General features: G+C 35.7%; 1 protein-coding gene across 1 annotated transcript in view; it reads right to left on the bottom strand.

Moving 5' to 3' along the window:
- ANK2 (ankyrin 2) overlaps positions 1-23,194 on the bottom strand; it is a 187,696-nt gene that overhangs the window by 122,172 nt on the left and 42,330 nt on the right. The window contains 1 exon segment of the mRNA XM_032224365.1: positions 217-318. Coding sequence (XP_032080256.1) covers positions 217-318 — 102 coding nt within the window.

The raw sequence follows: 23,194 nt of genomic DNA, 5'->3' as shown, positions 1-23,194 counted from the left end.
TTGCTGTAACAATATCCTATCTTCATTCTCTACATAAAATGAACAATTCAGATGACCATCAGTCCCACCCCTTTGGGAATCATTTCAGGTCTATGTATTTTTATCTGTAACTGCCTTCTTTAGCAACTAGAAAACACTGGAAAAGATGGTTCCCATTTAACTTTCAATATTACAGTACAATCTGGAGTTTGTAATACATGAGCCCTTCTTACTTACTTGATTGCATGTATTGATATCTATTCCTCCTTTTAGATATTCCACTACCTTGTCCAGATTGCCAGCTCTGGCAGCTCGAAGGAAGCTTGCATTGCTATCCGACTGTGAAAAACAAAACAGAATAATATTACTGGATATTCTGAACCTAAGGAACAGGAACACATTACTAAAGGAAAGTGTTCTGTTATGTTACTGATGTTTTTCCCAAATCTTATTCATTCTATTACCCCTCTGGAAAAATTACAACATGAACTTTTTTAAAAAAAATTATAATACTACCAAGTGGCTTCTTTAAAATACGCAACACCACTATCTTCCGAAAGGAACATCAATAATCTCCCAAATCTAATCATTCTTGCCCCATTCAGCTGCCTGATAGTGTGAGGGGCATGGAACCAATGCACAAGTTAGGACTATAAAGGACACTAAGAATTTCCCCAGGTTTCATAAGTAAAAAGTAATGCCAGATCACATCACAAATGTCTTTAGTTGAAAGCAACCAACATTTTTATGCTGCGTGCCTGGAACAGTTTCATTCTATCTTTCCCTAGAAGTTGCTATAAGTGCAGAGAAGAACTGCTGTTTCACCAGCTTTATCATTGTGTGTGTAGATTTTAACATAAACTCACATTAGTGTCCAATCACATTTGTGACTGGCTTTCACCACTATTACTATAGGCTTCATTTTGAAATCCTTGGAGTTGGAGACTGTGCAGAGATTTGGCAGAAGCAATCTTATCCAGCACTCTGGCCAACTCCACATTCTGCAGATCAACAAGGCATTAAGGAATTGCTTGTCAACCATAATTATAAATTGTTTAATTCTTGCTTCACATTTCTTAAACCACAACTAGACTCAACAACAAGCCACAAAACACATAATATATATGTAGCTGCACAGGAAGAATACGGTTAAATCTATTGCCAGTAAATAAAGACAAGACTTGATAAATAAGAAATTACTCTTTTTAATTACACGAAAGCAACCAAAATTTGTGGAATATTTTATTATACACTTGTAAATGTATTAGCTATTTGGGAGGCCTTCAAAAAATACTCATATAGTTCCATTGTTACTTACTGAGGGGAGGGAATGAAAAATTAAAGAAGAAAAATTAAGAGAAAAAAATTAAGGATCTCTTGAGCATTTATATATAAGACCAACACTATCATTATTTATTTCTACAATAAAATATAAACCACTTTAATTATTTCCTAAATATCTAGCATACAGGGTTGGAATATTTATACTAATAATGAATTCCTAATGGTTTAAAAATTATTAGCTATGCGCATTAAAATACAAGAGAAGATTAATTCAACAAAAATTGTTTGTAATCTTTCTGGATATTCTGGATAATGTTTTTTAAAACCTGAGCTTTAATATAATTATGTCATAAAAATAAAGGAATGTTTGCTCACATTATACTTGATTATGTGGTCTATTGCTCCACTTTGATTTGAGATGCATACGTTAGTTAATATAATGCTACAAAGAGCAATACAAGTGAAAAGTGTAAAAGAATATTTAGAATCACAGACCAAAAGCATTATGGAAAGAATTATGGAAATATCAAGAGGGGTGAGAAGGGGGGGATGAGGGATGGGCAGCAAAATATCACTATTCAACATGGTAAAATTACAGCTATTCCACATGTACAACCTTGGATTACAGATAAATGTTCGTTTTTTCTTTATGATCAAGCTTTTTAGCAACAAAATTGGAAAAAAAATATTATTTTATGTAGGCAAGCTTAAATTATTGGTTAAAAAACTAGATTTGATACATTCCATACATATCTTCCTTTTTGTATAACAAAGAAAAAAATAAAATAAAATTGTATCTTCGCCTATCAAGTCTCCAGGAAGCAAGATAAAAAGTTTGGTAAGCGATTTGGTATGTTGGAGACAGTAGATGCTGGCAAATAGGAGACAGACTTTTTTCATTCCATTTCTTATGAACATGAATTTGTTGTGTAGTCAAATACCTAGCCCTGAAAAGTGTTTTCAAGAGTGTTCAGATAAGTTGAGCGTAGAATAAGCCTAAACATGAAACAGTTTTTTGTAGCTCTGCAAAATATGGCTGGATATTTTTATACCTGGATATAAAAGCATCTAGATAGGCTAAGGAAGAAATGTGTACTTTTTACATTTTAACTTACTAAAAGTAGTCCTTGTTTTGTGACCATATTCACTGAGCACCTACGTATTCTTGGTCCCTCTTTTTTTAAGTTTTACCATACACACCCAATTATTATCTACATATGATTACCTGGTTATCTGCCTGGCTATCAAATCATTTTCAACACTTATCAACCAGGTAGATTATACTTGAATATAAAAAAACAGAAAAAGCATGTTTATACTATTTTTTCATATCTGTAGGCATTTATACTTTGCAAAAGAAAGTATTACCCATTACCTTAATTTATATATTTTATTTTTACATTATTAAAAGTCTACCAAGATATACAAATCATCTACTTCCTTGATTTTTTGTTTACAATTACTGTAAACTTAACAATCATTTCCTTTATTTTTTTATCAAATGTAAATTTCTTGGTCTTTAGTATTGTAATTTTAAGATTCATACTTTATGATGACTCATAAAATCTGACATTAGCTATGAATCAATTCAGTTCTTGGCCAATACACAGTATAATCATCATATGTACATGTAATTTGAATATTAGCAAAGACATTAAACAAGAAGAATCACACGGCCCAGTTTTATTCCCTGATCATCGTTGAACCATTCACTTAGCATTTCAATTATTTTCATACATGATAAAAACATACACTTTTTATCATGTATAACTCTTATCACATTCAGCATCACATTCAGACTTCCCAAACTTTACACATTGTTATCTTTCCTACACTGTGAATCTGCTAAACACTTTTCCTGGTCCATTTTACTTCCTAGGTCTTATTTTACTGAGATTTTCTAAGAGATGCCAGAAAAGACACATAAAATGCTATGGAGGAAGACTCAAATTAAATCTGACAGAACACCAATGAGCCCTATCAGAGCTACCTCATGATGATTAAGGTAGAAAAATGCTAATATTTCTTCACCCTTATAGCTGTTTAGTAGCCAAAGAGAGACCACGGGATCTTCTTCAGAACTACTAAAAGGGTTATTCTGGCTACATATTTCGAATAAAGTCATTCAATTCCATGCCAGGTTAGATTCTGATTGGCTTGTCTAGCTAAAATGACTAGACCTCATGCTTTGGCTGTGATCTCAGATAGGAACTAGTCTCTTGAGGAAGTAGACAGAATTTTCTGCATTGTTTACCCCCTTCCCAATCCTCGTTTGCTTGACTCAAGTTCCTTTAAAGTGGCCAGACATGAGTCCATGTTGTGGTGATGGCCTCTTCCCTAAAAAGGGACAGCTATTGAAAAGGTAGTTGTACTGCTGTTCTAAAAGAACGCAATTGATCTAAACACCTTTTAGTTGGGTTTCACATTTGTAGATGATCTATGGCAATGCCAAGAGTCATAACCTTGAATGCCTTGATCTCTCAGAGGCTTTTGACACTGTCAATCACAATATTGTTCTCCAAGGATTTTGGGATTTAGTTGCACCGATTTATGGTAATTTGTTTCCTTCCTTATATTGCAGTAAGTTTTAGCATCTCCTTTATGAGGTGCTATAGAATTCACATTCTCCCCTCTTGCTCAACATATAGATGAAAAGTAAAGTAAAATAAAATTCATTTCTGGACTGGGAGGCCCTTTGGACATTCACTCATGACCTAGTCATCTTACAGCTTTACTTTGCGATGCATTCTAAATGGAACTTCTTGAAACCACTTGAAAACTTCCCCTAGTCCAGAATGCATTGGTATGGGCAGTGGTAGGCAAGCTCCAGTATATCCATATGACATCTCTTTTGACACTGTCAGTTGTGAAGGTCTGTGGCACATCTTGTCAACGTTTGGGTGCCTTGATAGATTCATCCTGATGATATGTGAGTTCCATTATGGTATGACGGCTCATGTTCTGGATGACAGAGAAGCTTCAGAGGCCTTTCCTGTTACAAATGGCATCAAGCAAGGGTGCATGTTAGCAGTGATCTTGTTCAGCATAATGTTTTCAGGCATGCTGTCAGATGCCTTCCAGAACAGTTCCTTGGGAATTAGCCTGAGATATAGGAAATTGTTCAACCTGTGAAGACTCCAGGCTGTCCAAGATAATGGAGACTGTGCTATGTGACCTCCTCTGCTGATGATTGTGCCCTGAATGCTGGATCAGAGCAGAAAATGCAAGCCAGTGTGGACAAATATTCAGCAGCATGTGACAACTTTGGTGTCCTTATCAACATAAAAAAGACCGAAGTGATGCATCAGCCAGCTCCAAAAGTCCAACCCCAAGAGCGCATTATCACGGTGAAGGGACAAAAGCTGCAAGCAGTGGACCAATTTACATACCTTGGCAGCACTCTCTCCCATGCAGTAAAAATTGACATTGAGGTCAACTGCAGAATCGCCAAGGCAAGCTCTGCATTTGGCAGATTATTGACCAACGCGTGGGACTGCCATGAAATAAGCCTTGCTACAAAGCTTAAAGTCTACAGTAGTGCTAACTACCCTGATGTATGCCAGTGAGACTTGGCCTGTATACAGGAGGCACACTAGGCAATTGAACCACTTCCACCTGACCTGCCTCCGTAGAATACTGAGTATCCAGTGGCAGGACAAGGTGCCAGACACAGAGGCCCCTCCAGAGCAGGCCTGCCATCAGTTCACATCCTGCTGAGGCAGGCCATGTTGCAAGGATGCCAGACCATCGCATCCCCAAACAGATCCTCTATGGTGAGCTGTTTCAAGGAAAGCGATTGCACGAAGGACAAAGGAAGCGATACAAAGATATGTTGAAAGCCTCCTTCACCTTCAAGTCCCTGGAAATTGACACCACTTCCTGGGAAACCCTGGCACAAGATTGATCAACATGGCACACACTGATCCACCAAGGCTGCCAGACATCTGAGGACAGAAGACCAACCATGGCACAAGTTAAGCGAGCACTCCACAAAGCTAGAGCAAATGCCGCAGCAATGATGCCCATATGTCTGCCCGACATGTGATAGAACATTTCATGCCCATATAGGTCTTACCAGCCACCTGCAGACACATCGTGGACAACCCACAATCTGTTAGATGTCAAGGTCCTCTTTGAACACCATGGGCGAACATCATGATATCCCTGTTTCTTGAGCTGCATTAATTATCAGTATGCTTCCAGGTACAGTTCAAGGTGCTGATTATTAGCTATAAATTTTGGTATGATGTAAGTCCTGGTTATTATTTGACAGAATATCTAACTCCCAAGATGTCAGCTCAGTATAAGCTGACAAGATTGGCATGCCCTTTGTATCATCTATGAGACAGAAAGCATGCTTTCTCTTGTGGCACCTGCTGTGGCTCCCCATCCTGATGGCATTCCATAAAGCCTTATGTGTTCTCCTAAGACTCAGATTAGAGTGGCCCTTGTTGGATATATTTGCAGGGGGGGGGGGTGTTGGCGAAATTTGCCATCTTTATTCTTTTTTTATCGTTCTATTTACATTGTATCTTCTAGCTTGTTTAGTTTTATTTTAAGCTGTCCAGTGTCCATCTGGAGTTGGTCATTGCCTAAATTGAATAAATTAAACTTTCAACATTCTAATAAAATTAATGATTTTATATCATCTTTATTTTCTTGGACATTAACATTTGTATCATTTGTTTTAATTATGTTCTTTGACAAAATAATACATTGTCCATACAAAACCATACATTATCACTAGCATTTCTCATCCAATTTTTTTTCCATATTATTTCAACACATTTGTATTTCATTCTATTCACTTCTTGTTTAACACGTGTCTTCTACTTATGGAATAAATCGTTAACTTACATTAAAAAAAACCTAACCCAATACTACTGAAACAGTGTCAAAACATTGAGTGTTAATAATAGTTTATTGCCTGAGACTTCCGGTGGGAGGAGCCTGACAGAGGGTTGTTATCTTTAACAGCTCTGGAATCTTGGCGTCGTTAATCTGTCTAAACAGCAATCTATCAAGCTGTTTGGCAGTTTATTTATCCTTTCTTTGGGCTTAGAAGAGAGAGATGAGAAGCTATGCATGGGAAGCTTTCCAACTAGCCCTTTCAGCCTAACGCTGGGAGGAAGGGGGGAAGGCACTGGCTGCAGCATGGCAGTTCCGAGCCGGGATTCATTCTGCCTTTTGTTGCAAAATGAAGGTTTTCGCTCATCCTCAGCACAATGATTTATTATGGACTTCAAGCCGAGCTGAACCAATATCTGTGAACATCTTAACTGTATGTATAAATCCTTAGCTCCATCTGCAAAGAATTCCTTCTGCTGATTACTTGTTGAAAGTTCTATAAAAATGGCACCAAGCTGTGTAGGAGGGGCATGTCTCAGATAGAACTTTTGCAAAGCCTAAAAGTGATTTATTACCAAGAAGTGATTTATTATCTAAACAAATAGCAATTGCTGTATAATTGGACTGCCTGGACTTTTTAACTGACTAAAGAAGATTAAGCTTGAGATGGCTTCTAAGCAAAAATTCCCCCCCTCCTCCGCCCGCATCGAAAAGTGCTGGAAATTCACCAGCACCTTCTGCTAAAATACAATCATTACTCCCTTCTACTTCTGCAGGGGACCCCCTGACAAAGGAAATTCTGCAGAAGGAATTAATTGATGCGTTAAAAAATCATGCTGTTACGATGGAAGCAAAACTTAAGGAAGAGATAGCTGCTTCTAACAAACAGATGTCTGAAGAACTTATGACATGTAACCAAAGGATTAGAGGGGAATTTTCTGATGGCTCTGAATGTGCTAGCGGGTTATGCACATGGCCTTGAAGAAAAGTTAGAAGATCTTAGTTACTCTAATACGAACTTGGTAATGAAAATGGAGGCGGTCCAGCAAAAGGTTAGCGATGCAGAAAATGAAATCATAATGCTACAGTATAGGCAAATGGAATTTGCTTTAAGGATAAGGGGCCTCCCTGAAAATACACAAGACAACCTGAAACAGACTCTCTCTGAAGCCTTCGACCTGATGGCAGGAAGGTCAGGAGGGAATCTTGATTGGCAAATCGAAAAGGTTTACCGCATTAATTCCTCGCTGGCAAAACAAAAACAATTACCAAGAGATATAGTGATCTACTTCGCCACTAGAGATGTGAGAAATACGATATTACAGGAATCCTACAAAAATAAGCTTCAAATCGGGGGTTGGGAGGTGACTGTCTTGAAGGAGATACCACCTAAAATTCTGAGATCTAGGAAAGACTATGCCTTTTTAGTTGAAGAGCTTAAAAATCACTAGATACAGTTTAGATGGGACACACCAGCCGGCATCGTATTAGCTACCTTGGAAAAGGACATTGCCTCAATACAGTATGGAAGGCACAAGATTTCTACACCAACGTACTGAAGGGTGGACAACCCTCTTCCTCTAGATCTAGACAAAGAGAACAAGAAGGATATGATGGAAAGCAAACCACTCAAGTATTAACAAGGGGGGATCAACTTGTTCTCTCAGAGGTACAAGAAGCTAAAGAACAAAGACAAGACCGTGTGGTTACTAGATGAATGGAACAGGAATTAAGAAAGCAATGTACACAAGCCACCGTTCAGGAGCATACAGGTGTTACATCAAAAACACTGGGAGGAGCTAGGCCAAAGGTTAAATTCCAAGATCTTCAGATGGCTATTAAAAAGTTCCAGGGGGCTAATGATGGTAACTAAGTCTCTAATATGGAATGTTAAGCGATTGGATCAATTTAGCAGGGGATGGAGTGTTCAGTATTGAAGGGTATGATTTGGTATATGGCTGCTTATTTGCTGTATAATAAAGAGGTGGATGAGAATTTTAAAGGTCATCTTCTGGGGAATGCCTTGCTACGGGTTGGGAAAAAACATCAATATAAATTAAATGACATGGTAGACTTATAAAAATATGATGGATTATGCAAAATGTTCTCCAAAAAAAAAGGATAAAGTTTACCCCCCACACACCTATTTTTTGTTATGTATAATTACTGACTGTACAGCAGTAGAGATTAACTTGACTTTGCATTTGATAACTGCAGCTAGATTGTTGGTGGCGTAATATTGGAAGAAGGAAGATTTGTCTACTATCTAGGAATGGACATTGAAAACCACAAACTTAGCAGAGATGGCTAAAATATTTGCATATCTCAAGGATAATTCAAATGAGAGATATAAACGAGACTGGGAAAAATGGATTGACTATATTCAAAATAAATATGGGTCTAGGAAATTTCAGATAGCTTATGATTAAGATCAGAAATGATACAAATTGTTTATAGTTAGCCTAGCAAGGAGGAGCTAAGCTCAATTCAAAGATCTTATTAACTTTCTACTTTTTCTTTAAGTATACCTTAAACTGTTTTTGTTAAAGATTTATACCTTGTATTGGTTCTGGGAAGTCAGGGTGGGGGAAGGTTGGGGGGAGGGGGGGAGGGGAGAGGGAGTGGAGTTAACTAAGTTGGAGGAGGGATGTTGGATGATTGTACATGTATAATGGTATTTTTTCTTTTTTATGTATATTGAAATGGAATTATAAATACCATCAACACAAAAGGGAGTTTGCTCAGAAGCTGAAATACACCAAGTGAATTAGAGGAAGAGTAGGAAGCAGAGGAGAGAAGAAAGATAGGAAGAGAGGGATAGGAGAGAGGGTGAAGGGGGAAGATGAGGTGTATAAGGAGGAGTGGTAAGGGAAGAGAGGAGAAGGAGAAAGGAAGGGGAAGTAGAGTAGAAAATGATGGAGGGAAGACGGGATGTAGAAAGGGGGAGGAGAGAGGGGGAAGAAAGTGTCGGATAAGGTATAAATATGGTGTATGAAGAGCAGAAGAGCCAATAACTGGGTTTTTCTCTTTTTTTTCTTTGGTAGTTGATGGTAAGATAAATTGATGTAAGTATTTAATAATACAACATGACATTGACTATGTAATAGTATACATGTGATTATATGTTATGAAAATGGAAAATAAAAACTTTCTATGGAAAAAAATAGTTTATTGCCTCCATTCTAGGTATATATTACAGCTAATAAAAACATGTCTACTTATTTTAGTAGCAATATCTAAAATGAAAAAAGTGAGACAAATATGCATAGGAAGAAAGCCCATAGCTCTTTGTCCTTCTTCCTATTTTCTGAGTTCTTATTGGTTATATAGAAGGCAGGATTAATTTGAACAAACCAGTAAAGAATCCATATACACACACATACTTTGACCCTTTCAAAGATCTTTTGTTAGATGACACAGAAGACAAAGGAGGCAAAGGAAGAGACAGAGGCAGAGAGAGGGGGAGAAGGAGACAGACAGACAGAAATATAGAGATATAGATATAGAGATAAAGATAGATATGGACAGTTAACTTTAAGTTAAATAACAACCAAAATAAGCTGTCATTGATTCCTTTTGGTAATGGCTATTTATATTTTCATTTCTATACTTTTTAATATATATTCTAATATACTAAATATTCTATATATTTCTAATACTGATAAAGAATCTAATAATGTATTTTTGTGCCACATTCAATCTGAATAGCTTATATTAGCTTCCTTCCTTGTGGCATTAATTCACCAAGGTCTGTTGTTAAACATGAAAACTGTCCTTAATCCACCTTAACATGTTTATCTCTTGGTGTGTGCTTGGCATTGAGGTCAGGCAGCCCTGAAGGATCTTTGGAATGTCTTAGGATGCCCTTTGGATTTGGCAGTGGACATGCAGCCTTGCATCTAACTCAAATTAGTTTTCAGTGTGAATGTTCAGGATGCCTATTATATTACCAAATAGTCAGTTCACTTGTAGCCAGAATGCATAACGTGATAATAAAAAATACTTAGCCAATCATATTCTGAATCAAGACTATTAATTGCTTTCAGTCAATGGATACCATAAGGTAATACTTTGGACTTATTAAGGTGTCACTTTGAAAATAAACTCAAATGCTAATTAGCTTTGATTTTTAAAAAGTGATGCTCATTTTGTTCTCTGCAGAATCACATTATTTAAAATCATCAAGAAAAGGTTAAATAACATACTTAATATGATTTTAAAAATTTGTTGTTCAAATTATATTAATTTTCAAGTTTTGGGGTAAAAAGTACAATAATCTACTTTTGTACAAGACATTAACTTACTTTTAGTAGACTTTTAAAATACAGTAATTTTATGCCTCAATAAGTGCTGTCAAATCCCATTAAAATACAATAGTATCAGAATGAAATAGTAAAATTGCAGTGGTAAAAAGAAGAGAAAGGCTTACTTTAGGGTACTTATGGCTACCATGAAATGTTTGCACTGCAAAAGGCAACAAACAAAGAAAGGTATGGCATCCACTGAAATTGTGCTTTCCGGTTGACTTGTGTTGAAAGACCAAACCTGAAGGGACCATGGTTGTGAAGCCAAGTTGGCTGGGCAGCATTCAGCTGTCAGCTGAGTAGCTGTTCAGAATTCAAAAAATGTGGTGGGGATTGCATTTGGCAGGAAACTGGAGGAAGGAATAGAAATAAACATGAAGTGATCAGGAAACTACCTTTTAATTATTAGGTATTCTTTGCAGCATTGGAAAAATGAAAGCAAGATTATAAAGACATATTTCAGTAGGAGAAGATCAAGATTTTAATCAAATTCGATATGGATGTGCCTAATTATTGCTGCAGTTTGACATTCACCTACTGTGAAAATGTGTGACTAAAATAAAGAACTATGTCCATACATCATAGCAACTGCAGGGATATATTATAGAGGAATGTGACTATAAGTTTAACAATTTATAGTAAAGTTTTTTTTAAAAAAAAGATAAGGCAATGGGTGGGGGTTAAGCAGATTTTTTTCACTGTTTACTTTATTCATCATATTTTCTGCTGAATTTAAGGGTCAATGTGGTTTCAAGATCTTTTTCCAGGACAAAAAAATAATAGTGATTGAAAAACCAAACACTGACCTCCCTAATAGCTAAGGTTTTAGCAAAACTTTAAGATTTCATATGTTTTCAATATGAAACTGCAGAAGTGTGTGTTTCTCCATAGGGTAGCAATAAACCCAATGGAATAGAAGATGTAAAGCAGCAGAATATTTATATATACATATTTATATATTAAAAGAAATCTCCTAAGAGTTCACTTGGTGCTATTCTGCATCAGAATTAAAGGTATTATACAAAAACTAATTATGTCATTTGGATACTTTCTTGACAAGAAGTGCTTTGTGTAAATCAGACATAAATAAGCTATTCGAGTTAACTGAATTTGCATTGTCTCATGTCAAATTTACAAAGGATGTTCTTGAAAACAGAAAGATACTATATATTAGGATGGCTATTCTGTGTATTTGTAAAGTAGAAACTGTCAATACTAAAGCTTTATGTTTTTAAACATAGGAGGAAGTTCCTGTGGAACTGGTCCAAATGTTCTTTAATGTTTATTCATTTTAAATCAACTATTTCCATCTGCATTTAAACTAAAGGATTAGAATAATCCTATGATTTCATAACTTGATTCTAAATAATAAACTGACATGTAATAGAAATAGAATCAATCCATTCAAGGAAAATTGTTTTTTTTTAATGTTCATCTTTTTTGTACACAAAACATTTGAGATATTGAAGAATCTTCTGCATTTAAATACTTCATGCACTTCCTATGTAGGCAATGTAAACAGTCCAATCATTTATATATGCAACTGCATAGGCAATATCTTCCATTCAACTTCATATATTTTGCTACTAAGCACGTCATCAATAACATCTTTGTTTCTGCAGCACAGTAGCATATTGTATATAAAAAGGCAGTAAACCCCACTCCCACTACTGAAGGTGTTACTGTTGCTGACAAAATGTTTAAAAACAAACACATTCAGAGAACACCAAGGACTCCGCAGTAGCATTTTCTTGACATGTCAAACATGGCTTCGAACTTCAATGGCAAACAAATAATAGTGATGTTGAACAAATGCACAAAAATACTTGAAGAGTTATAATATATCATATGGTGGGCTGGCACATACTATGTAGTTCTTGGCCTCCAAAAGACATTGTATTAGCTTATGTTAATTATATGTCTCCTAAATATAACATGGATTAATCTCTGAATTGCACCGGACCCTATGAGAAACTGATTTTTTATGGTTGAGTATAGTATAGATATTCCAGATCTAATGCTACTATTCTACCTATCAAAACAATAATACAAAAATAACAGTATAATTTGCTTTATTTAAAATAAAAGAATGCCCAATCTTCAGGAGTGCATATCTATAAATTAGTAATTACAGTATACATTGGTACATTGTTCACTTTTATGAAATTACAAGGAATTATGAATTCATGCAATATTAATTTTTAAAAAAATATATTGATACTTTTAAAATTCATAAGATATCTCTGATTCGGTGAACCATGCTTCATATTAACTTTTGGATTAAAGAAAGCTCAAAGCTCATCTGTTACAGATGGTGTTTGGATTTTTTAAACTAATCTGTAAAAATCATGTGTCTTGTTTTCTCTGTCTTGATACGTCTACAAAAAATCCTCTAGTCAAGCTATTTTTATTATGATAAAAATTGAATGTTTCCTAAGAAATTAAGACTTATTAATTGAGGTAAATTATGCTTGAGAAAAAATGTCTACAAAGAAGCAAGCAGGAGAGAAGCAATAGTGACATTTGATCAATGAAGATACAAACATACCATGTGAAAATTTAATGCAAAGTTTCTAACTGCAGATAAAAACATTCCAATTAAATTTTACTTCAGTTTTAAAAGAACAAGAATAAACATGATTAGTATAACATACTGCAAAGCTATTCACTCTCAGAGTAGATTTATATTCATGTTTCTCTCTGCTAGAGGTACAAAGACTGTAGCCTCAAGCAGAATGTTGTTTTAAATTAAATCTAACTTAATTTACTGAGACCTAATTCCAAACAAAATCTATAACATTATCTGTTAACTGTACAGAACAAAGTCATCAGTCTGTCTTGCTGCTAGTAACTATAAACATTGATAATGTTGACTTATAAAAGCAAAGATTGTTTTGGTCTAAAACAAGGAAAAAATTTTATATCATACTGCATTTTCTCAAAAGCATTTTTTTTTAGGTTCCCAATACTAGGCTCTCTTTTTTTTTAAGTGTAAAATGCCATCTTTCATTTCAACCACAATTTATACACATAGATTTTGTATGCACATTATGTGAGCTATTTTGCTCAATCCCAGATTGCCTAACCAACAGCATCTTAAAACACAACCAGCCTATATTTCAGCAGCTATTAACTGATTCCAAATGGAAACACTAACTTAGTATTTCCACATTATCTTTTTATAACAAGTCCCTTGTTCCCTCATCAGCTGTGTTTTCTCTTTAGACTTACCAATCCCTCGAGATCTTTATTCACTCCATTATTGCATCCATAATAGTCTGGAATTTTATCTGCATCTTGTACATTCCCTTCCACTCTTACGCCCTTGTCTGAGCCGCAAGCTTGGCATATGGGTGCATTGCCCATATCCTTCTGTTAACTCCTGTAGTGGGTTTGACCTCGCAGAGTATGGAATATTCCAAAAGGGCAGATGAGTTTTGAAAATCGAGAATGATATTTGTAACTTCTATTTATTTGCTCTCCTGAGTTTTCTTTGGCAGAGGTTTCTCTCTACTGGCCTAGGTTAAAAAGAAACTTTAACAACTACAGCCAGCATTCAGTGACCATTTCCAATTCAGGCTCTGCCTGTCTATTTTTACACCTACTGGCCCAGCTATGCATGTAAATTGAATGGGGAGGGAGGCAGCCTGACTAGCTCTGAGTTAAGGCCCTACTGTGTGAAATGCCTTCACACACGGAGGTTATTGAATTACTCAGCTGCATGCCTTTGAATGTTTTGATTTTTTTCCCCCTCCCTACTACATTATACATCAATGCTTGCTTACAGCATTACATTAATGCTGCTCGTTTCTAAAAGGAGGGGCTGAAAACCTTTTACTGTAAAATGATAACTATTATGAATTTATCATACCAAAACTATATGGAGACCCTTTAAAAAGTGATATTTCATGCCATTATAGCATATTCCTTCATACTGTAGGGTTTTTTCCCTCCCTCTCTCTCTCATAGCATTTATGAATCATGGTCTACAGAATTATTTTTCACAATTTGCAAGATTATGGCATTTGCGTAGTTTCTAAAAATTAAATTACACAATAACTCAAAATGTAACATGAAACTATCTATCTGATTTATGGTAATATAAATGTGTTTTGGGAACAGTTCTAATCATAACTACTATATGAAGGTGAGGGATGCTTGTAGTCAACTACTTTCTTCCATCTCCCCCAGATGGACCTTTAAAAAAAACTCCACATAATCTAGTGAATAAAACCAATAAGAAGTCTATCTTCATCCAAATTTGAAATATCTCTAGAAGAACACCATGAAGGAAGTCATCGAGATCTGCTGAAAGTTTAGACTTAGAATAACTTTGTTGTCATTTTGAATGTATACTAATCAGCATACATTAAAATGTACATGTAATTATTGATATAGAAATATGTACTAATCTGCAAAGACCAACTTAGAGTCAAATGCAACTGGGGAAATATAACAGTCTCATAAATAAATAGCATATTTAGGAACTATCCAGCATATAATCTCAGCATAATGAATATACCGTATTTATCGGCGTATAACACGCAGTTTTAAAACTAAAATTGCAAGCTTAAACCCTGCCTGCGTGTTATACGCCGATACTCCGGGTGGCAGAAGCCCGGGACCCAGTCAAATTCGCTGCGCAAGGTGAAACGGCCGGCAGCAGCCCTGCTCTCCTGCTGCGGCTTCTGTTTCAATAGGGAAGAAAACTTCCTTTCGCTTCCCGGGCTTCTGCCGCCCGGCAGAAGCCCCGGGACCCAGTCAAATTCGGGAAGCGAAAGGAAGTTTTCTTCCCTACTGAAACAGAAGCCGCAGCAGCAGCCTCGCTCTCCTGCGGCCAGCGTCCGTTTCAGTCGCTTCCCTTGTCCGTCTTGATTGCTGGAAGCAGTAACAAACGGCGCGTCCGCTCCGCATCGCCCTGACAACCACCCCAGCCGGCGGCTGCCAGGCCTCGCTGGAGTCAATTGCAAAGCTGCGTTCAGCGCTTTGAGGACCTGAGGCATCTTGGGAAATGTAGTTCCCTATCAGAAAGAATGGAGTAGCTGCGAATTTGTAACAACATAATATAACTTGGTGCTTCGCAGGTTACGAAAATCTCGTTTGATTTGCACACTGTTTTTTAAAAGTTAGATAAAGAAATTATGCTGTGAAAGCGACTAGATAGCCCCCCTCCCCTTCCTGTGTGTGAGAAAGGGAAGGAGAGGAAGGAAGGAGGGAGGGGGGAGGAAAGAAGAAGGGAGGGGGGGAGAAGATGGAAGGAGAAAAGATGGATGGAAGGAGAAAGAATGGAAGAAGGAGGAAGATGGAAGAAGAAAGGAAGAAAAAGAAGAAGGGAGGGAGAAGGAAGGAGGTAGGAAGAAAAGGGGAAGAGAGGGAAAGAGCAGAAGACAAAGAGGATGAAGTTGATAGGCAAGAGGAAGGGGGAAGGAAGGGAAAAAAGAGGGAGAGAGTGAAGATGAGGAAGAGGTTTTTGGTTTTCCAAAAAGCAGTGATTCTGATTAAGTTCTTTTGCTCAAAGAGGTGTTTTTCATTTCATATTGCCTTTTAAGAGGAGTTAATGTTATAATTCATGTTCTAATGTTATAAATTTTAATCCAACATTAAGTTCCGAGCTTCCAAGTCATTTATTTTTAATGAAAAAAATTTTTACTCAAATTTTTGTGTTAAAATGGGGGGTGCGTGTTATACGCCGGTGCGTGTTATACGCCGATAAATACGGTAATTGGAATTTGACTATAGTTTCAAGTTTGACACCATTTTTAGAAGCATGCTGATTTTATACAAAATAATTTCCATTCTATGAACTATACCACCTACTTGAAAAACTCTAGATACTTACAATAACTACTGCATTATTTTTAATAAGACAAACTGAAAAGGAAACTAAATGTAATTTTTAAAAACTTATTAAAAAGGAAGATATTTTCGTGAGCGAGATTCAAACACCTTGACACAATGGTCAGATATGGGAGATTCCATTCTACACCCTACAATGAACGTCTCTGCATTTGTGGAGCTGCAGAGATGGAAGACCTGGCTCACATCCTATTTGATTGTTGCTTGTATAGGGGGGTGAGAGACAGCTACCTTGGTCTATTTACCAAATGAATGACCCATTGGGATCCCCTTATCAAAACAACTTACTTTATGTGCGGCCAGAATCTGAAAATAATATTTAACACAGCACAGAACCACAAAATGGTTCGGTTGAGATCTGCATAAGTGGGACTGACTGGGGTAGATTGTAAGGGTGACACCGAAATATAATTTTATGTCATTTTATTCTATAACTATTGTATTTTACCCTATTATTATAAATTGTTGTATAGGATTTTATTGGTTTGAACCTTGTGCTTTGATATCGCCTATTGGCTAATCAATTAAGCTATCATCTTTTAAAAAGGCAGACCATGACAATTAGCAACTGAAGTTGTTGAGACAAAAATCTTTTGAAAGACTACTGAACCCAGAGTCCACAAACTTCAAGGAATCATCAAATCCACCTCCAGACTATCATCACCTTTATTTCACATAGTGCAGTAACACTTTCCTTTTTGGAAAGAATGTACAACATAAGCAGAATCTTATGGGAAGAGATGGACTGGTAGGTGCAATTATGGAGAGCTAAGATCAGCACTCAGAATTGCACCCATTAACTAATGCAATGACCAAAGCCCTAACATTATTTATTGAATGAAGGCCAATATACATGTCCCAGGATAATGTTTCAGGATTCAATGTGGGTCAATCACCCAGACCAGAGGTTTAGTCTTCTGAGCTTTCGAACTTGTGCTGGAGCAATCCCAGTCTTGTAGAATGAATGTATGTATAACAAGTTAATTTTCTGTTTATGCAATTCTGATTTCTCAAATGCAATTTATGGCAACTAGTAATATTATGACACTTTAGAATATTATTTTAATCTCAAGATTTTTGCTACAATTCCACAACTTCCATTTATCTTTATTTAAAACATTAATAAGGAGATATTCAGACATTTTTGGTTAGATAATTAAAGTATTTAGTAAACTCCAACCATTCTCATTATTATATAATCTTACATTTAAAGAGAAACATGTTTTACACAGGCAATTGCCTGAGCAATTCTTAGTGTTAGAAGTTTTTTTGATATAGCTCTTTTTTGAGTGGTTTTTTTTTGCAATATATAAATATACATATCCTTATAAACTAGGGGAAAATAAGACATATAGGATACTTAGTAGTATCTGTAATACACATTATTTGCACCCAAATAGATATACAAAACAGAGGGATACGTATTTTTCCAAGTTTAGTGTTGTTAAAATGTTTCAAAGTTATCAAAGACAATACTTCATAAAGCAAATAATTCCACTTGTTGGCCTGATTAAGGGAGTAAACAGCATTCCAACCTTGAAGTCCTAACTAAGTACTTAAAGTTTCAAAGTCTTTATAAAAAGGTGGATATTTTCCAGGATTGTGTTATTAATACAGCTGTTGTGGACCTCTTATATCCAGTGGCAGCTAAGGAATAAGATACAATGAAATGCAAAACAGTCAGAAGTTTCTTTTGCTCTTGAAGTTTCTTGAACTTTTTTCAAAATGCCCTAAAGGCCATTAATGAAAAAGTGCAAGATATCTGTGACCTAATTGGTTTGGTTGTGCCATGAATGACTTGGTCCTAGGATTTGTAAACACTGACTGTACCCTTTGGGAATTAATATATTCTTCATTCCAGTTCTACATTAGATTTTAAAAATGAACATTTGTTAGGGGTTCTAAAAACATAATTAGAAGATGCTTTATGCTTTATCATTGCTTTATTTCCATTTGAAACTTTACTGAATTTGTACATCCTTTTTCACAAATAGTAGTAGTCATGATACCTAACACAAAGCTTGAAACTAATTCCATATGTTGTTTCAATTATACATAACTGTTTCTGCTCAAACCCTACAGAAAAATGTTCTGCAGTTAATCCTTGATTTACGACTGGTCACCTGGCAACTTTTCAAAGTTATGACAGACCACACAAAAGGTACATATGATCCAGATTTGAAATTCTGATAATTGCCTCCATGGTTACCTGATTACATTTTGGATTCTTGGCAACCAGCGTGCATTTATAGCTACTTGTAATCAGATGATTGCAATTTATGTCATTTTTGCTAGAAATGTGATGACCCACACTTAATGACCAGAATGATTGATAATTATAATCCTAACTTGGGGACTATCTCTATACATTTCTGTTCCTTTACAAATCCTCCAAATTCTTTTCTATTGAAAGAAGGGACATTTGATGTCTAATGCATTAACTACCGGTATTGAATATGAGCTGGCCAGTCAACCAGGTTTTGGGATCAGAGGATTACATTAGGGTTAAGGTTAGGAAATAGCCTATTCTTGTCAAAAAATAAAAATATGAACTTTAAAGGAACATAATATATTCAGACTACAGGAATTTATTCATAGGCTAGCAAACTTTGAGGTACCTTATCACTTCATAATATTTATCTTGTTTGAAAGCTGACATTTCTTTGCCTCCTAGTTTTTCTAATCTGGAAATCTATTTATATTGATCTCACACACTACTAAGTAAAGACGAAAGATGTAAAAACAAACCTTCAAGGAGCACTTTATTAAAAGTAGATGCATTACACCACTCGAGGCCCTGATAGAAAAGACAGCTATATACCAATTAAAGCACAATTTTATAACACAGTCATGAAATCATTTCAAAAGTTCTATAAGGATTTATTTTTTCTTAAAATACAATTTTGGTCTGTTTGTGTGGCATTTGGTAAACTGTTTACATCAATGTATCATTTAAAACAATAGAGATGTCTTTGCTACCAGAGAACTATTAATTATTGTTAACAGAAGTGACCAAACGTATTAGCATTTTACTAATATTGCTAAATATATCCAAGAGAGTCTATATAAAGCAGTGCTGCTACCAAGGATGCAACAGTACATAGAATGGATGACAAATATTCAAAGTGCTTTGCCTACATGATATAACAATTCTAACTTGGTAAGATAGCAATGCTAACCTTTTAAAAGACAAAGATATTAACAGAAATACAAAAGAGATGTGAAAATACTGGCTGCCCATGTACAAAGAAAAGCAATGAGAAAATTATTCCCTATGCTGAAAACCTTTTGAGCCTGAAAACTTTTCTATTGTTGATTTTTAACTACATGCCAAATACGTAGGTTCATAATCATGGGTTGCATTTAGCCTGCCAAAAGTACCCCTTCCTGCAAGCATTTGCCCAGATTCTATTACCAAATTTCAGCGGTACTGAAAGCTTCCATTTTCTCTATCAACTACAACCATTGCTAGTACCAACAAGGCACCATTTCTGCTTTCCTCAATTCTTCTTCACTTTACAGAACAAGATATATAGTGTGTATATGCCTGGAAGGCTCCTAGGGTGGAGCTAAAAGGCAAAAGGGAAGCAGTATGCCCCCTCCCATATTTGGCCATACCAGGTGCTTTGACATGTGTGTGTGTGTGTGTGTGTGTGTGTGTGTGTGTAAGCCAGTTTGTGCAGTGATTAGGGCATCAGGCTAGAAACCAATAGACTTTAGGTCTAGTCTCTGGAGAGCCTAGACCTAAAGCCAGCTGGGTCACCAGAGGCCAGTCATTCTCTTGCAGTCTTAGGAAGTACACAATGAAAAACCATTTCTAAAATATTTCCAAGTTAACTCTAGGGACTTCTCCACGCAGTCTCCAGGAATAAACACTGACTTCAAGGAACAAAAAAACAAAACAAAAGGAGGGGAGATATATCTATCTTACACTGTACCAGTGGTGGGTTCCTACAAGTTCAGACCGGTTTGGCCAAATCGGTAATGGTTTGGTAGCCTAAGTCGCTGGAACCAGTAGCAACCCAGGCCTGCCACACCTCCAAACCAGTTCTTCAGGTAGCTCTGTAAGTGCCGCCATCTTGTCTTTAGCTTCTGTGAATGCGCAGAACAATTTTTATTGCACTGTGCATGCGGTGCACCCACAAACAAACCGGCAGTAGTGCCCGCTGGAATCCATCCCTGCATTGTACTGTATTCTCATATTCTCCCTCCCTCTCTATCTTCTTTATGTATACTGTATATAGTAACAGTATGGAGTTGCTGTCATTTTTTTAAAAAAAATATCAGAAGCAATTAACTATATTTAAGAATAAGTTCATTGCTTGTTAACATTAAAGTGTATAAAACTGCTATTCTTCTCTAAAACCAACCATTTACTTAACAATGGCAGGCAATCCAACAGTTAGATATTTTCCATTGATCCATATGTGCAAAATCCCACTGATCTCTCATCTCTTCTACAAATTCTCTCATAGCAAAATTATTTTTTATAGAAAAAGGTGGAGCTCTTATCCTACTGATGACTTTATGCCATATAGATAAAGTAAAATGCAACCACAGTATTTTCCATCAGCTTTGGTATACTTGACATGCATTCAATGAAAACTGATCCATTTCATTTTTAGATAATATCCATAAACCTAGTGAATGATTTGACAATAAAGATCGAATAACAATCTTGTGGACAATGATTTGAGCCAACCTATCCATTAATGTTTAATAATTAAATACTCAACCAATTAAAATTGCTTATTTTTAGCCATCTTTTAAAAATAATCCCCAGAAGGCTGTTCTTATATGTGAATTCATCAGTGCATTAATCACAGTAATCCCTTCTTGCTAGTGTCAGAGTCACAGCAAGCTTTTATCCGACATAAACATATGTCTCTATATTCAGCATTCAAACATAAAAGCACTCTATCCTAATATTTATTTGTATGATTATTTATACAGTATTTATGTCACATAGAATGACTCATAATAATCATATCATACTAATACCATGTTATAGTGAAAATAAACACTTTATTACTTATCCTAGCCAAATATATTAATATGGTTGAGGAAATATAATTAAGAGTTAGCACAGTTTTATCACAACATGGTAATATGTGTGCCTCACTTTTACATGGATGGAACAAACGATGTATGAATGCTGTTTTGCCATAGTGGTCTAAACCACTCAACTAACGGTATAAAACATAAAGTTACACAATACCTTTGCTCAATTTGTGAAAACTTTTTAGTCTATACAAGCACAATTTAATATATGTAATTTAAAACTCTTTTATTGTTGTTGTGTTCCAAACAAAGAAAACAAAGGGGGATAGTAGTATCCATTGGGGTAGATGTTTGTCATTGTTTCAATCACATTTCAAAAAGAATTAAGCCAGAATTCAATTTTCATAATTCAGCAGTTTCTAGCAAAATTTCATTCATTTGTTTTATTCATTCATTTAAAAGACATATATGTCATGCATTATATGTATTAAAATGCAGATGAATTTAATTTAAAGTCAGATTAATTTCTTTAACGGTAATTAGGGATGTATTGGAGCATGTTATTTGAGGTAGGCTACCTCAACTAATGTTCTCCAGTACATCACCAAATATAATTCTCAGGCTCCCATCTGAAGGTTCCCAAAAGTTGGGATGTCATCCCCAGGAGGTACACCACATTATAAAATTAGCAATAGTAATAGCAATAGCAGTTAGACTTATATACCGCTTCATAGGGCTTTCAGCCCTAAGTGGTTTACAGAGTCAGCATATCGCCCGCACAGTCTGGGTCCTCATTTCACCTACCTCGGAAGGATGGAAGGCTGAGTTAGCCTTGAGCCAGTGAGATTAGAACCGCTGAACTGCAGATAACAGTCAGCTGTAGTGGCCTTCAGTACTGCACCCTAACCACTGCGTCACCTCGGCTCTGTAAAATTAACTCCACAAGAAGGCTAAAACTGCTTTTATTGAGATTGGCTATATAATAACATAATCCTGATTGTGCTGTCTGTCTGCTGCCGTAGAAAAATGTATTTCCTGGGCCCAGCTAGATGGCAATATTTGTGGGATGATGCCTGTACAGAGGCATTAAAAATAATACCATTGTTTTATTTATGGTTTCATGTATTTCATAAGATAATAATATCAGGCCTATAAAAGTCCAGAAGATCACTAGATAACAACAAAACGGGGTGGGGGTGGGAAGAAACCAACTAGATATGATAGCTGCATAATTAAGGCCTAGTATTAATGTGCAATTTTTGGTTTGATTGGGCCTTTGATACATAATACTTTTTTATTATAGTTACTATGGCCTTGTGGCTTAGGCTAGATTTGGTTTAATCTTTCATTTTGTACATTTCTATTTGGTATCTATTTTAATGCCTTTCTCAAAGGTTATTTATCTGTGAGCTCTGTTTTTAAAACAAAGTTAAAAGTTAATTTTCCACAATTTATTTAAAGTTATTGGGATAAATGCTTTAAATATACCTTAAAACATAAAATGTTTGCAATAAATCTATATTAAAAGATATATCGTGGATCCAAAGAACTCTTTCTGTTATAACTTTTTTATCAGCAACTTGAATAATCCAACTTTACCTTCATTAAATATTGGTCTGAAAATAAACTTCATAGGAAACAAAGGTTTACTTCATGATTTTCATTACATGGTAATCCAACAGTCTGCTGTTCAGTTCAGAAATGTCAAGCAGCGTAAAATTGTTATACAATATAATAGAAAGACTAAATAATTAAGCAGTGTGTGCATTATTAACATGAAACATCTTAAGATGTTCATGACTGGCAACATAATGGGAACTACATGAAATAGTAAAATTCTCAAGTGCTTAAAAACAATAATTTCAGATTTTCTGGCCAGGTTGTGAAGAGACCAGTCACGCTCTCTTTGAATTCAAAGGAAT

The sequence above is a fragment of the Thamnophis elegans genome, chromosome 9, assembly GCF_009769535.1.
Source record: "Thamnophis elegans isolate rThaEle1 chromosome 9, rThaEle1.pri, whole genome shotgun sequence".
NCBI classification, from domain to species: Eukaryota; Metazoa; Chordata; class Lepidosauria; order Squamata; family Colubridae; genus Thamnophis; species Thamnophis elegans.
Note: the sequence above shows the minus strand (reverse complement) of the source record. Positions and strands in the feature narration are given on the sequence as shown.